At 41.7% G+C, this 15127-nt stretch overlaps 1 protein-coding gene across 2 annotated transcripts in view; it reads right to left on the reverse strand.

The window, feature by feature from the left end:
- The window catches only part of LOC122454497 (regulator of G protein signaling 7 binding protein), a 106142-nt gene that overhangs the window by 12895 nt on the left and 78120 nt on the right, over positions 1-15127 (reverse strand). For both annotated transcript variants that reach the window (XM_043489029.1, XM_043489030.1), the window contains exons 4-5: positions 6966-7113; positions 4883-4953 (exon numbers count right to left, since the gene is read on the reverse strand). In XM_043489029.1, the coding sequence (XP_043344964.1) occupies positions 4883-4953; positions 6966-7113 (219 nt within the window). The remainder of the gene's footprint in view (positions 1-4882; positions 4954-6965; positions 7114-15127) is intronic.

The raw sequence follows: 15127 nt of genomic DNA on the forward strand, positions 1-15127 counted from the left end.
TTTGTCTCCAGTCTTAAACAGGAAGTATGGGAAGGCAAAGGCCCCATCTCAGATGAAGGCATAATCACTAACCATTACAATTCCTGCTCTTGGCCACTTTTGTTTGTCACTGAAAGTCAATTTACAGCATATTGTTGCTGAGTCAAGTTTTGATTGTGGTGAGAAGGGGAGATGATAGGATTAAATCTTGAAATGTGAAAATCAACAGGAAGAGTTTCTGAGTTGAGGGACAGGATGGAGTCTGGAAGGGCTTCCCTGGTGGCTCAAATGGTAAAGAATCTGCCTGCAATGCAGGAGACCTGGGTTCGATCCCTTGGTCAGGAAGATCCCCTGGAGAAGGTAATGGCTACCTACTCCAGTATTCTTGCCTGGAGAATCCCATGGACAGAGCAGCCTGGTGGGTTATGGACCATGGGCTCGCAGAGTTGGACACACCTAAGCAACTAACACACACACACACACACACACATGGAGTTTGGAGAGCAGGGCAATCAAAGCATTTCCAGGGTGCGTCCCCACATACTTGCCTGGCAGGATTTCTACATGGTCAGGATTTGAGTATGGAAAAGGGGCAGCATCTTATTCCTTTTTCTCTCTGCTTCAAACATACATGTAAATGGAATAAAAAGAGAAAAGAAAGACACAGCCAGAAGGAAAACAGATGGCTTTCTATAATGCTTTTCATCCAGTTAGAATTATGTTTTGAAAATAAGGTCCTACAGAAAAGAACTGGAATACATTTTTCCACATGTCATCCCACACCATTTTCTGCTGAGATGGGACCTGGATAATAACGAGGTTGTCTGAACAGAGTTCCAGGAAGATAATGGGACAGGCCTTGTGCTCTACCTTGGTGTATCCAGTCAGAGAGAGGAATCTGGCTGATTTGCACATTAAAATGGTGCCCTGTGCCTCTGATAAAACATGTGCCCAGAGTGACTCCCAGAGACCTGCTCTCCTTCCTTTAGGCCTTCTCAGACCCCTGGTGGAGACTCACATCCCTGCTTCTCCACTGCTCACTCCCAGTGTGGTCAGTCAAGTCCTACTCTTTGCGACTCCATGGACTGTGGCCCACCAGGTTCCTCTGCCCATGGAATTCTCCAGGCAGGAATATTAGAGGGAGTTGCCATTCTCTTCTCCAGGAGATCTTCCCGACCCAGGGATCGAACCTGGGTCTCCTGCATTGCAGGCACAGTCTTTACCATCTGCGCCACTGATCTCTGTTCTGGGTGTGTTTAATGAGCCTGCCATCATACTGTGAGGACCGGTTAAACACGCCCAGAATAGAGATGCATCTTCATGTGCTAAAGGTTCCCTTTTCTCCCCCAAACGAAGAAACCTTAATTTCCCACAAGACTTCACCTGAATTTTAAAAATTATTTTAGTACATGTATGACTGAGTCCTTTCACTGCTCACCTGAAACTACCACAACACTGTTGACTGGCTATACCCCAATAGGAAATTAAAAGTTTAAAGTTGGAAAAAAAAATATTTTAAAATCATACAGCATTACTCCCTCCTGAAGAAGACCTTCTGTCTCCTAGCTTTTTCCTTTTCATGTCCCAAATGGATTTAGGATTCAAGTCCTGGGTGTCCCTTGTTCGGATTTTTTTTCCTTTTCGCTGATAGTATCAATCATTCACTACTATTATTACATTTTCAAAATGTATTTAAAATTCTAGTTATTTTTTCTGCTTATAAAAGTAATAAAGTTATACAAAAGATTTCTATTATATTATCCTTTTATGATTATAAAGATGCCCTAAGTAAAGAAAATAAAATATCTGTTCTTCCAATAATGCCTGATTCAAAAACTTTTGGATGAACTTTTACTAATTGTAGGGGGTATGTTTCAGATATTTAAATTCAATATAGGCTACATGGAATCCATGAAATTCAGCATGGGGGGGCCTTGGGTTGTCACCCTTCTAAGCAAGTACAAGAGGAGGCACACGTGCTGTTGGTGGGGGTTCTTGCTCTACATATTAAGAAGCTGAGGATAGCTTCAGAGGTGAGCCCCAAATCCAATCTCAGGGATCAATATTCTGGACAGCAGGTTCAAGGTCAACTTTTCATGGATGTTACTTACACACAGTGGCTTCAGAGTGAACGGAAGCAGGGATTATTCTATTTGATGATGATTTGGAGTTTTCCTGAGCTAGGTTGGTGAGCCAACTGGTAAATAATAATAATAACAATATACTGCACTTGTTGAGCGCTTCCTCTCTGTAAGGTTAGTAGCAGGCATGTGATATGCGTTTTCTCACTGAATCTTCACAACAACTCTCTGAAGTAGGTCACCTGATCTCTTTTTCAGGGATGAGCAAACGTACATGTTCAGAAGTGAAACAACTTCTTCCAGGAAAATGGCAGAGCCAGCATGGTAACCGAAGGCTAGCTGTAACCATGCTTACATCTAGCAGCAAACTTGCATGTTGTGTCCACAGGGCTCTCGTTATCACCATGTGTTGGAGTAAAACGCTGCTTTTTTAAAACCCTACAAGGCCTCTCAAACATAACCCACAGCCCAAGGCAGTAAGCCTTGGTCAACAGGCCCTTCAGGGGGTACTTGCAGCTACCTGCGGCACCGCATCTCCTGCCTCTTATTTTCCAACGCCGCCTCCCTCCCTCGCAGCTCGGGTCACACCGCAGTCTGCTGTCTGTGTTCTCACCTCCACCTCTCCACCTTCTGCCACGCGGCTCCCTGAGCCAAGCTGCGCTCCGGCTCTGCCGCCAAGTCCTCTCCCTCCTCGCTCAGAGGCAACCTGCCCTCCCTCCTGCTGAGGCTGTGCTCAGCAAAAACAGCAGGGGGGTCTTTCCTTCTTCTACAAACCCTGTCCCCACCCTGCGTGTCCCACTCTCTGAAGCGGATGCTTCACTTAAGATTGCTCTTGGCCATATGTGCTTAGTGAAAGTGATTATTACTAGCCCTTTGGACGTATCTTCAGACTCTGGGGCTGCAGAGTTGGGTGCAGGTTGAACAAACATTTACTGTTTATGCCGGCTGTTACTCTACTGTGTTCCAAGCATTTCTCTAGGTACTGAAGACAAGACAGTTAATGGAAGCATACAGGGACCCCTCCCTCACAGAACTTACATCCTAGTGAATATCCTCTTTCCCTCTCGGTGTTAGAGTGTATACTCCCATGGGATAGTTCTGGAGACACACTGCCTGGGATCACATCCCAGACTTCCTACTTATAATCTATTTGGCCTTGGCCAAGTTAGCTAGCCTGTGTCTCAGTTTCCTGTATAGCATTTCCCTCAAACGTGTTATTAGAATTAAAGAAGTTAATACAGTTAATACATCTAAGGTATTTAGACTAGTGGCTGTGACACTGTAATTTATATATATTTGATCTTCGACCTATTCCTGGCACAGAGCTACTAAAACTCTTGGAATGCCCTTAGAGAGCGATAAAGACGTCTTTTGTTAGGTTAATAATGTGATTTTGGGAAAACACCTGAGGATGGTGTTTTCCTGAGCCAGGAAAACACCTGGCTGCTAGGAGAACCAACTCTGTGATTGGAGGGTTAGAACTTTCAATCCCACTTCTAACTTTCAGGGAGGGGAGAGGGGTTGGAGGTTGAATCAATTGCCAATGGCCAATGATTTAATCAATTAGGCCTGTGTTTAGGAAGTTGTCAGAAAAACCAAAACAGAAAGGGTTTGGAGAGCTTCTGAGACTGGGGAAGATGGCGCTCCTGAAGGGGGCATGGAATTTCTGCACCCTTTCCCCACACCTCGCCCACACTTCTGCCATCTGGCTGCTCCTGAGTTAATCTCCTGTAATAAGTCCGTGAACTGGTAGGTAAAATACCCCTCTGAGTTCTATGAGCTGCTCTAGTGAACTAATTGAACCTACAGTGGGGCTCATTGGACCCTCTGATCTATAGCTAGATGTACAGAAGCTCAGGTGACAACTTGGGCTTGGGACTGGGGTCTAAAGTTGGGGGGAAGACAGCTTTTTAGGACTACTGAACCCTTCACCTGTGGTATCTGATGCCATCTCCAGTAAGTGTCAGAAATCAGTTGAGCTGCAGGACACCCAACTAGTGTCTGATAATTGCTTGGTGATGCGGAAAACACCCCCACATTGGAAATGGATAAAAAAATCACAGTGGAAAGATATGCTAATTACTATTGTTAGTTTGTTTAGATAACACATGGATGACAGAGCATTTCCTTTGGAAGTGTTCTTAAGTCTCTTCCACGATAAACTTTAAAGAAAATTTTTAAAATTTTGACTGGGTCTGTTGCTGCGCGGGCTTTTCTCTGGTGGTGGCAAGCGGGGGCTACTTTTCCTTGTGGTACACAGGCTTTTCTCATTGTCATGGCTTCTTCTGTTGTCGAGCAAAGGCTCTAGGGCACATGGGCTCAGCAGTTGCCACTCTCGGGTTCTAGAATACAGGCTCTGTAGTTGTGACGCACAGGCTTAGTTGCTCTGCAGCAAGTGGGATCCTCCCTGACCAGGGATAGAACCCGTGTCTCCTGCATTGGCAGGCGAATTCTTTACCACTGAGCCAGTGGGGAAGCCGGCTGTAAACTTTTTAAGGACAAGGGCTGAGTCTTCAGCCCTTTTGTGTTTGCCACACATGGTGTAGGTGCTCTCCACAGGGTAACAATGAATACATGCTCTCGACTGATGGGGCCAGAGAAGGTGTCTGTTATCAGAGTGTTTCTCAGCTCCCCTCAGAACAAAACTGCTTTCACCTGATAAACTATTCTCATCCTCTTATCTTCTCAAGGAAAGACAAATGTACATTCAGTGCCTTCTATTGCTTGTGTAAAAAACACTTGCTTTCATTTCTCAAGAAACAAGACCCAAGGTTATCGTGGGAAAAACACCCTCTGCCTCAAAAAGAAATGACAAGACTCACCTTGATTTTTCAATGGTAAAGGCATAGTTTCCCTGAGTTTGCTTAAAAGGTTTTTCATTTCTCGCATGTCTCTGTAAAATTGATAAAAAGAAAAAATAATCAGCTGTAAATTTGTGAAATGCAATCTCCAACCGTCTGTTCTATGACATAACTGAAGGACAAAGTCTGTGCCTAAGTGTACCAGTTTGAGCCTCCAATAGGCAAATAATTGCATTTATTTTGCTTTTATGAGAAAAAACAAAAAGCTGAGTTGGGTTGGCTCTGAAGGAATGAGAACTACTCTGACAAACATTTTCACAGGGCATTCTGCTGGTAGGAGCCCTCCATCTCTGCCTTCAGTTGGAGCTGGCTGAGGTGAGAGACGAGCCTCTGGTAACGAGGACAATACTTCAGTTTCCAAGGGCAGGTGAAGGACACGCCGCTAGGACACCAGAGGTACCCTGGGCGAGGCTGAGGCTGGGTGATGGTGTTCTCTTCTGGTCCCAGTGCTGTCCTGGCTGCGTGCGTCCACTCCCCGTCGTCTCTCATTACTCAGATTGAAATTCAGAGTAACACAGGTGTTAAGCATTTCCAAGGGTCAACACATTAAATTGACTTGGAATATTTTTAAAAAGCCCTCCTAGTAATTTTAAAGTGCAGCCCAGTTTGAAATCCACAGATCTCTTAGGGCAAAGTGATAGGGAGAAGCAAGGAAGCCCTCTCCCATAACAGGTCCACTGTGCCTACTCCCCACTCGCTCCCATCTCCTTTGACTAAAATCTGGACTTTGAGGCTGCAATGAAATACTGCCAATGCCGAGGGGTAGACTCTCCTATTATTATCATCCGCCATAGCTTGCTCTCTGACAAGCTTACAAGGCTTGATTAGTGCTTCTGCTCAAGGTTTCTGAAAAGGAAAATGGCTTTGCTGATGGACTATACCCTGACCATGGCACTCTGGCAGGTTTCTCTTCCTGGGAATAGAGCTGAGCATTTTCTAGTTTATAAATTAAGAGAAATCACTCCCTCATCATTTGTCTATAGTTCTATCAAATCATGCCAACCAGCTTTATTGTCTGAATTGTTGGATTTCAAAGCTTATACAAAGTCCAAGTTTTATTAATAGCACATAACTACCACATGCTTCAATTTTCTATAAACACAGAAATTTGGTAATTAGCTTTAGAATTATATTACAATCTGAAAGTAAAACCACAATGGCTATAAATGCCACTGTGTATTACATTTCTAAAAATAAAAAAATAAAATGTTCATTATCTTGTCAATGACTCAACCCCACACACACAGAGCTCTCGGTGGAATTGCCCAGCGTTCATTCAGCTGCTCCATGTTGGCTCTGGGGACATCAGTAGCAAAGGACAAGAAAGCAGTGTGAAGGCCAATAAACAAGGGGCTTATGCCTCTGCCTCAAAGAATGGAATTTTTAGCATCAAGATGTGATTATGATTATATTATTATTGCTTCCTTTTCCCAAGTGAAATAGAATCACTGTAGAATCTCTTCTTCCCAAGAAAGAAACTCTGTCTCTGGCCTTGAGCTACTGCTTGTAAAGACAAATGCATTAACACGCTTTGACCACTAAGGGGCCATCAGCTAAATCCCAGGAGAGGTAGAGAAGACAGCTCTTCAGAAAGCTGTCTGTGAACTAGATAGATGCCTCAGCTCCCTACTGGCCACTAAGTAGGCCATCCCATACACCTGAAATCTGAAGATCTCCTGGAGGTATCTTTGCATGATTTTGAATTATTCTCCCTTAAACATGGAAATTTTGGGACCCAGTCCGTTGAGTGAGCAGTGATGGGTATATAGATTCGACTTTCTTGCTTCCCAAGGAAGCACTCGGTTTTCATCTCCATGGAGACGCAAGGCTGATGGAGTGGGATGAGCAGAGGCTGGGAGCCCACGTCTCCTGGCAGTTCTGCTGCCACTCTGTAGATGGATTTGGACCCCTTACTGTCTCTCATCTCGGTTTACTGAGAGCTCTGTTTTCTGAATCTGAAAGAAAAATAATCTCAACTCTCTGTAGCGCCTAGGTATTAATTGGAGGAGGACTGGCAATCTATTTAGGGTAACTTCCCACTTACCTTTCAGTGTTCTCAATGTCTGTGGAAACCTGCCAGGAATGTTGCTGAATGTCTACAGGGGATGATGAGGAGTCCTCGAGAGCAGGTGTTTCAGCACACTCCTCAATTTTGCAATCCAGACTCTTGGTTCCCCCTCCAGGCTCCTTTCCTAAGGGAGTGGGTGTTGGTAAAGAGAAAGAGATAAGAAATCATAAATGCAAATTCTATACCCAAGGTATCATTGCAGACTTTGGCTATGCTTTGAGCTGAATGCTCCATTAACCCTAAAAACTTTTTTATTAATATTTATTTTATTATTATTATTTATTTATTTTGGCTGTGCTGGGTCTCTGATGCTACACATGGGTGTTCTCTAGTTGTGGCGGGCAGGGGCTACTCTTCGTTGCAGTGCGCAGGCTTCTCATTGTGGTGGCTTCGGTTTGTTGAGCATGGGCTCTAGGCTCGCCGGCTTCAGAAGTTGTGGCGCGCAGGCTTAGCTGCTCTGTGGCATGTGGAATCTTCCTGGAGCAGGGATTAAACCTGTGTCCCTTGCATTGGCAGGAGGATTTTTAATGGCTGGATCACCAGGGAAGCCCCTAAGAACTCTCTGAATACTAAAGTGATTTGTGTGTGTGTGTATGAGTAGCATGTTTTCACAACATTCTGGGACAGGTATCTTGAGGTCAATGCAACCTGAAGTAAGGGCCCTGCTTTTGATGGAGCATCGGGGAGTGAAATCAGATTAGCTCGGGAGAAGGGGAGTTAGCCTGCGAAGTCGTGCTGCCCTTTGGTCCTCAGATGCAGGGCCAGAGGCAGGTGACACCCAGCAGGAGGAGCAGGAGCTCCCGGTGTTCGCTCTGATTCTGACACCAGCTCTGTGGGCCTGAGGGAAGCCGCAGAGATTAAGGACCTGCCTTCCGTTTTGTTGGCTCTCCAGCCTCCTGCAGTGTATCCTTCTGTGAGGAAAGAGCCCCGTCTCAGGATCCAGCCATACTCCGTTGAGCCCATCAGTGTCATCAACTGACGCACCACGCACTGGGTAGCTGTCCGCAGCAGTGCATTGCCGGTGCACTAAGACTTGTACTTACTGTGACTGATCTCAAGGGAGTAAATCAAATGCTTTCTGGAAACAAATCTCCAAATTAGCTAAGCCATAAATTCCTATGAAATTACATGGGAGGTATAGTCTGTGGCCCAGGTGTCCTCTGTTAATGTCTTTTATTCTGCCTTGAACATCTAGGTATCCGCAAGGAGATATCTTGTTATCATGGGAAGGGCCTGTGAGGTTCAAGAACAGGATTCAAATCCTGGCCTTTTCAATTGTTCACTTATTCATTCATTCACTTGCAAATGTTTCCTGAGTGTCCGCTAAGTATCAGGTACTGGGCTTGATGCTAGAGATATAGAAGTGAGAGAAAGACATAGTCTTTGCCTCGTGGAGCTTAAAGTGCTGGAGATAGACAATTTGAAAAATTTACAAATAATTACAAAGCTGTTGTATAATATGATCTAATCTGGTAAAAAGTGGATAGCTATACTGTTTCACTCTTTCAACGAGTTTTATTTGTAATATGTAACTACAGCTCTAGACTAGTTGCCAAGAAATCATTACAGCCTGTATCATTGAATGTTCATGAGATAGCAGCACCACCTCGTTACCTCTTAGCTCAGTTTCCTTAATCATCATATAATTGTTTTTGCATGTTAAAAAAAACGCCAAAAAATAAAAACACTTAAGAAAAAGCAGACTGTTATGGTAAAATCTAATGGGAATCTTTTCCCTTGGGTTCCTGATTTGAAGGGGTCTAGCAAAAATTTTATCCCTGTTATTTCTAACCCATGAGGTAGCAACACAAGGAGAAAGAAACAAGCAATTAACTGGTAATTAACTGTGTACCATTCATCAGCCTACAGTAGAAATGGACCTCTGCATATTCAGCCAAAGCACAAACACAAGTTTACTGGTGAAATTTTTGATCCTTTATGTATACTTTATACACACTGATCCTGGGTGATGGAATTGCTTTTCCAGTTTTATGGTATTTCTCTTGATGAGATTAATTAAGTACATAATTTAGCCTATTACCATTTCCCAGTTGTAAGGCATTGACTTCTTAGCATTTGCACTCATCTCCTGGTAGAATGCTCAAGTGCAGTCCATGTGGCACCCACCTCTGAGCATTCAGCCTTGGGATATGAGTCTGAGCAGTGGTGGCTAAGACTTGAGCGAGAGACAAAACAGGGTGTGTCCCCCCCACAAACAGCCCAAAGCTCTAAAGGAGAGGCCCATCTGAAAGCACGCCTGGCTCCTGTTCTGCTCCTTTGGTGCTGAAATGCTGTGGAGAATAGAGTATGTTTGAGCAGTAAATTGGAGACCCAGAAGAGTCACACAAATTCTCTGCTTTATGGGCTCTGCTTGGCGTGGGACCACTGTAGCCCTTGTCCTGTGGTCAGGACTAGAGAGCCCAAAGCTTTCATTCATGGGAACAGGGGAGAACTCAAGGTGGTGTGATGTTCTGACTTAAAGTCCCCCCTCTACCTCCTTCATATATTCACCTCTTACACACGAAGGCTTATATGGACTCCAGTCCACAGTCACTTTGTTTACTCTTACTGCCTGTGCTAATTCTACTTACATAAGGCAATACATTCTATAACTTTCTCAAAGGAACATACCTACTCATGTATTCCTGAAACATGCCTATGAGCTTGCAATGCCAAGTATACCCCCTTTTCCCTCATTTTCGGAGCCTAGATCTAACTCTGCTAATGCAGATGAACAAGAATGGAAAACCTGGATGCTGGACCTGCAGTTTGGTGCTTTCTGTCAGCTCACAAAAGCTCTGCAGAATTTCGATCATACTATATCTTCTCTGGCTGGCACATAATAAGACAGGAGACTGGAGTGGTTTTCAATTTCAGAACATGTATTCAGATCAAAACTGCTCTCATTTACTGAGAGCACTGACTTGACACTGGGCCTCTTTCCCACTACAGTCCCTATGTATTGCCTTCATAGAACTTACCACTGTTGGAAATTATGTATTTGCTAACTAGTTTATTATTTGCTTGCCCCAACCCTACTCTAATCACTCATCTCCAGACTGGATATTTAAAGTCTGTAAGGTCAGGAATTTATCTGTTTTCTTCAGTTCTGTAAGTCCAGTACCAAGGATGAAGTCTTACACATTGGACAATTTCAATAGATGTATGGCATTAAAAAATAATTATATATATTATACAACTTTCTTTGCCACGTTATCATGGTTAGAGATGCTTTCATATTAGTGCATTCTGATTTATTTCATGCTTTTTAATGGATGCATATTCCCCAGCAAGGAATTGACATCGTAATTCTTCCCTTTCTTTACCATATGCCAGTATTTGTATAGGACAGATCCTTTAATACAGAAAACTGGGACAAAGTACATGTATTCACATTTTGTACTTTAATGCATATTGCCAAACTGGCCTCCAAAAAGGCTATGCTAATTTTTTGGGGGGCGGGTGTTGGGTCTTTGCTGTGGTGTGCAGGTTTTCTTGTTGTGGAGGATGGGTTTTGTTGCCCCACAGCACGAGGGATCTTAGTTCCCCAACCAGGGTTTGAACCTGCGTCCCCTAAATTGGAAGGCAGAGTCTTTACCATGGACTACCAGGGAAGTCACAGGCTATGCTAATTTACATTTCACTTCCACCAACTCTGAATGAGAGAATCCATTTCCATGTACTTTTGCCAGAACTTTTAATTATCAATATTTAATTTTTGCTTATTTGATGGGGGAAAATAGAATCTTTCACTGAAGTTCTTTTCCCCTCTCTTTTATTACTACTGAGATTAAATTTGGATCATTGAAAAAGCACAGAGTTCCAGAAAAATATCAACTTTTGCTTTATTGACTATGCCAAAGCCTTTGACTGTGTGGACCACAACAAACTCTGGAAAATTCTTAAAGAGATGGGAATTCCAGATCACCTGACCTGCCTCTTGAGAAACCTGTATGCAGGTCAAGAAGTAATAGTTAGAACTAGACATGGAACAACAGACTGGTTCCAAATAGGAAAAGGAGTACGTCAAGGCTGTATGTTGTCACCCTGCTTATTTAACTTAAATGCAGAGTACATCATGAGAAACGCTGGGCTGGATGAAGCACAAGCTGGAATCAAGATTGCCAGGAGAAATATAAATAACCTCAGATATGCAGATGACACCACCCTTATGGCAGAAAATGAAGAAGAACTAAAGAGCCTGTTGATGAAAATGAAAGAGGAAAGTGAAAAAGTTGGCTTAAAGCTCAACATTCAGAAAACTAAGATCAAGGCATCTGTTCCCATCACTTCATGGCAAATCGATGGGGAAACAGTGACAGACTTACTTTTCTTGGGTTCCAAAATCACTGCAGATGGTTACCACAGCCATGAAATTAAAAGACGCTTACTCTTTGGAAGGAAAGTTATGACCAACCTAGACAGCATATTTAAAAGCAGAGACATTACTTTGCCAACAAAGGTCTGTCTAGTCAAGGCTATGGTTTTTCCAGTAGTCATGTATGGATGTGACAGTTGGACCATAAAGAAAGCTGAGCACCGAAGAATTGATGCTTTTGAACTGTGGTGTTGAAGAAGACTCTTGAGAGTCCCTTGGACTGCAAGGAGATCCAACCAGTCCATCCTAAAGGAGATCAGTCCTGGGTGTTCATTGAAAGGACTGATGCTGAAGCTGAAACTCCAATACTTTGGCCACCTGATGCGAAGAGCTGACTCATTTGAAAAGACCCTGATGCTGGGAAAGATTGAAGGCAGGAGGAGAAGGGGATGACAGAGGATGAGATGGTTAGATGGCATCACTGACTCAATGGACATGATTTTGAGTAAACTCTGGGAGTTGGTGATGGACAGGGAGGCCTGGTGTGCTGCAGTCCATGGGGTTTCAAAGAGTTGGACACAACTGAGCAACTGAACTGAACTGAGATTAAACTTAATATTTTTTGTAAGTTAATTGGCTACCTGTATTCATTTCTTCTTTACATTTTCTGTTCATATCACTTGGGCTGTCTTGCTAATTTGAAAGAATCCTCTCTCCATGACAGATAATGATAATTTCCACTGCAAGTGAAACTATAAATTATTAGCATCTGAAATTTGGAACTTTAGCAAAAGATGACTCATTGATTACTTCTTCAGTACTGTCTGGGTTTCATGGTTTATTAAAAGATTTTGCTTTTCTTGAGTCTGGTAATTTATTTGTCCTAGAAAATCATCTACTAATTACATTTTTAATAGTATAGCTTTCTATTGTAACTGTTTCTAATGCTGCATATTGCTGGCTGACAATTTCTTTATATACCACTGCTTCTTGGACTTCATATCTTCCTCTTTCCTGGATTCAATTTAATTTTTCTGGAATATATCTTTGACTATTTCAGAGGAGATCTCTGAATACAAAATTTCTTAGTCTTCATATTACTGAAAATACTTTTTGCTTCTCTCTCTGTACTCGCACTTAAATTCTAATTGGCTGGATATAAAAATCTATGTTCTAGGTTTCTTTCAGAACTTGGCTGATATTATTGTCTTTCTTCTATATATATACATCCAAGGATGTTATGTATGTAGACTGTTTATGGCCCTCTGAAAATTTTTTTATCTTTAAACATTGAGTTATGAAATGGTTCCTAAATATGTCTAGATATGAGTACTTTATACATTACTCCTTTTTTGACATTTGACTTGCATTTGCAGTCTATTTTCTCCAATTATTTTATATTGAAAAACTTCAAATCTATAGCAAATTTCAAGAATAATTCAATGAACATCCAAATATTCTAGTTTCACCAATTGTTAATATTTAGACCTAGTTTTCTTTTTTTAACTTATTTTTTAATTGGAGGAAAATTGCTTTACAGTGTTGTTGGTTTAGCCATATTTTTCTTTTGTCTCTCTCCCTCTCTCTCTGTGTATACATATATATGCACATATATATATTTCACATATAAGATTATGTATATAATTTATATATATATACAATGTTTATAATTTTTGACAGGCCATGTAAAAGTTACAGACATTAATGATATTTCATCCCAAATACTTCAACATATATCTCCTCAAGAATATTTTCCTATATGGTCTTAAAACCATTATCACATGAAAAACTTTATTTAACTTTAACTAAATCCATGATTCAATTCAATTTGATGCAATACTATTATTTAATAGATGGGCTTCCCTGGTGGCTCAGATGGTAACGAATCTGCTAGCAATGCAGGAGATCCCAGTTGGATCCCTGGGTCAGGAAGATCCCCTGGAGAAGGAAATGGCAACCCACTCTACTATTCTTGCCTGGAAAATTCCATGGACAGAGGAGCCTGGCAGCCTACAGCCCATGGGGTTGTAAAGAGTTGGACACAATGAGCAACAAACATTTTCACTTTATTATTTAATATATCTATATCCAAATTTTCCAGTTTTCCAAATATTCCACAATATCCAGTTTTTCCAGTAATGTCACTTTTAGCTTTCTTTTTACATTGAGGGATTCAATTAAGGCCTATGCACCACATTTATCTGTGATGTTTCTTTATTCTCTTTTAATCTAGAATAGATTCCTGGTCTTTTTTCATCCCTCATGACGTTGATATTTTTGAACAGTGTCCAGGCCAGTTGTTTTAAAGAATGTCTTTAAATATAGAATTGTCTTGATTGTTTCCACAAGTCTAGATTCAGAGTAAACATTTTTAGTGAGAATATTATAGAAGTAATACTGTGTCCTTTTTAGTGCATTGCATTAGAAAGCACATAAGTATTTGCTCCATTATTAATGAGGTTAGTTAAGTACTGATCGCGTGGTTAAGGTGATTTCTTCCAGCATTTATAGGTGGAGGAATCCTTTTCCCTTTGTAATTATTAAGTAATATGTGGAGTGATTTATTGAGATGTTACAGCCTTTTCAATGTAAATATTTCTTCCGTTGGGTTTGGGAAAAGCTTTTCTATTTTTGTTGATTATATTTTCTCAGGTCTATCAGAATTCCTATTTCACGTTAGAGTCTCTGGATCCTATTTATCCCCTATATTCTATATTCACTGTGGGGACTGTGTTCTGGGAGAGTAGCTTGACTTGACCTTTCAGCTCCCTGTTTTATGGGTTTCTGTTTGTTCTGGCTGCACTGCAAAGCCTGTGGGATTTAGTTCCCTGACGAGGGACCGAACCAGCACTCTCTGCATTGGAAGCCCATAGTCTTAACCACAAGTCCCTATTTTAGCTCTCAGTATTTCCATTATAATAATTGTTAAGAACTGTGAAGTGTCTGAATTCCCTCTATGTGTGTTAATCTGCCACAATCTCATGGGTACTGGAAAGAGACACAAGACTCCTAGGTTAGAGACAAAGACAACTTCGTACACAAAGCAGGACTAGAGTAGCAGCATTTGTGTTAATTTCTTGAGACACCGGAAGGGCCAGATCATACTCCACACACACAGGAGATGAGAGCCCTGAGCTTAAGGATCCAAAGTCTTCTATAAGCATGTCCGCGCTTTGCTTCGGAGGGAAATATTTTCATTATACTGAATTGTAAGCATGCCTTGCTCTGGAGGGAGACACAGTCTCTCTTTTTCAAGATATTTACTAAATAAACATTGTTGAAAAGATAGTGTAAAACAAAGGCAGTCAGTGTCTCACTTTGTAAGATATGCAGACATGCAAGAGACTGAAAAACTGTCTCCCAACACTAATTAAACCATCTACTGAAATTTTATTTGATAGATAACACTTCCATTTCCAACAAAACTGACAGATTTCTTATTGCTGTAATGACTGTTTCTGAGGTGTGACAGACCTAAAATAAATCTCTCTGAGACTATTGATTACATTTATATTTTAAATTCTTCATCTGTTTCTACTTAAAATCTGTTCATCAAGCATTAGCTGTTTGCATATTGCCATTTGGTACATCCCTTTCAGGGTGTTCGTTTTCCTGTTTACCTATCATTCTGATGAGCATCTTTCTTCTGGTGACTGGAAAAGGAGCAGGTGTTTGGCTGGACAGTGCATGTCTACAGCTTGTCTTCTGGGTGCTTCTCGTCTCCACTGATAAGCTGACCTGGGTACACATCCTATTTCTTGGGTCCCGTGTTTGCTTTGAGTTTCTTGTTTACGAGTTCTACTCCAAAGAGATAGGTGGA

The sequence above is a fragment of the Cervus canadensis genome, chromosome 16 (assembly GCF_019320065.1).
Source record: "Cervus canadensis isolate Bull #8, Minnesota chromosome 16, ASM1932006v1, whole genome shotgun sequence".
NCBI classification, from domain to species: Eukaryota; Metazoa; Chordata; class Mammalia; order Artiodactyla; family Cervidae; genus Cervus; species Cervus canadensis.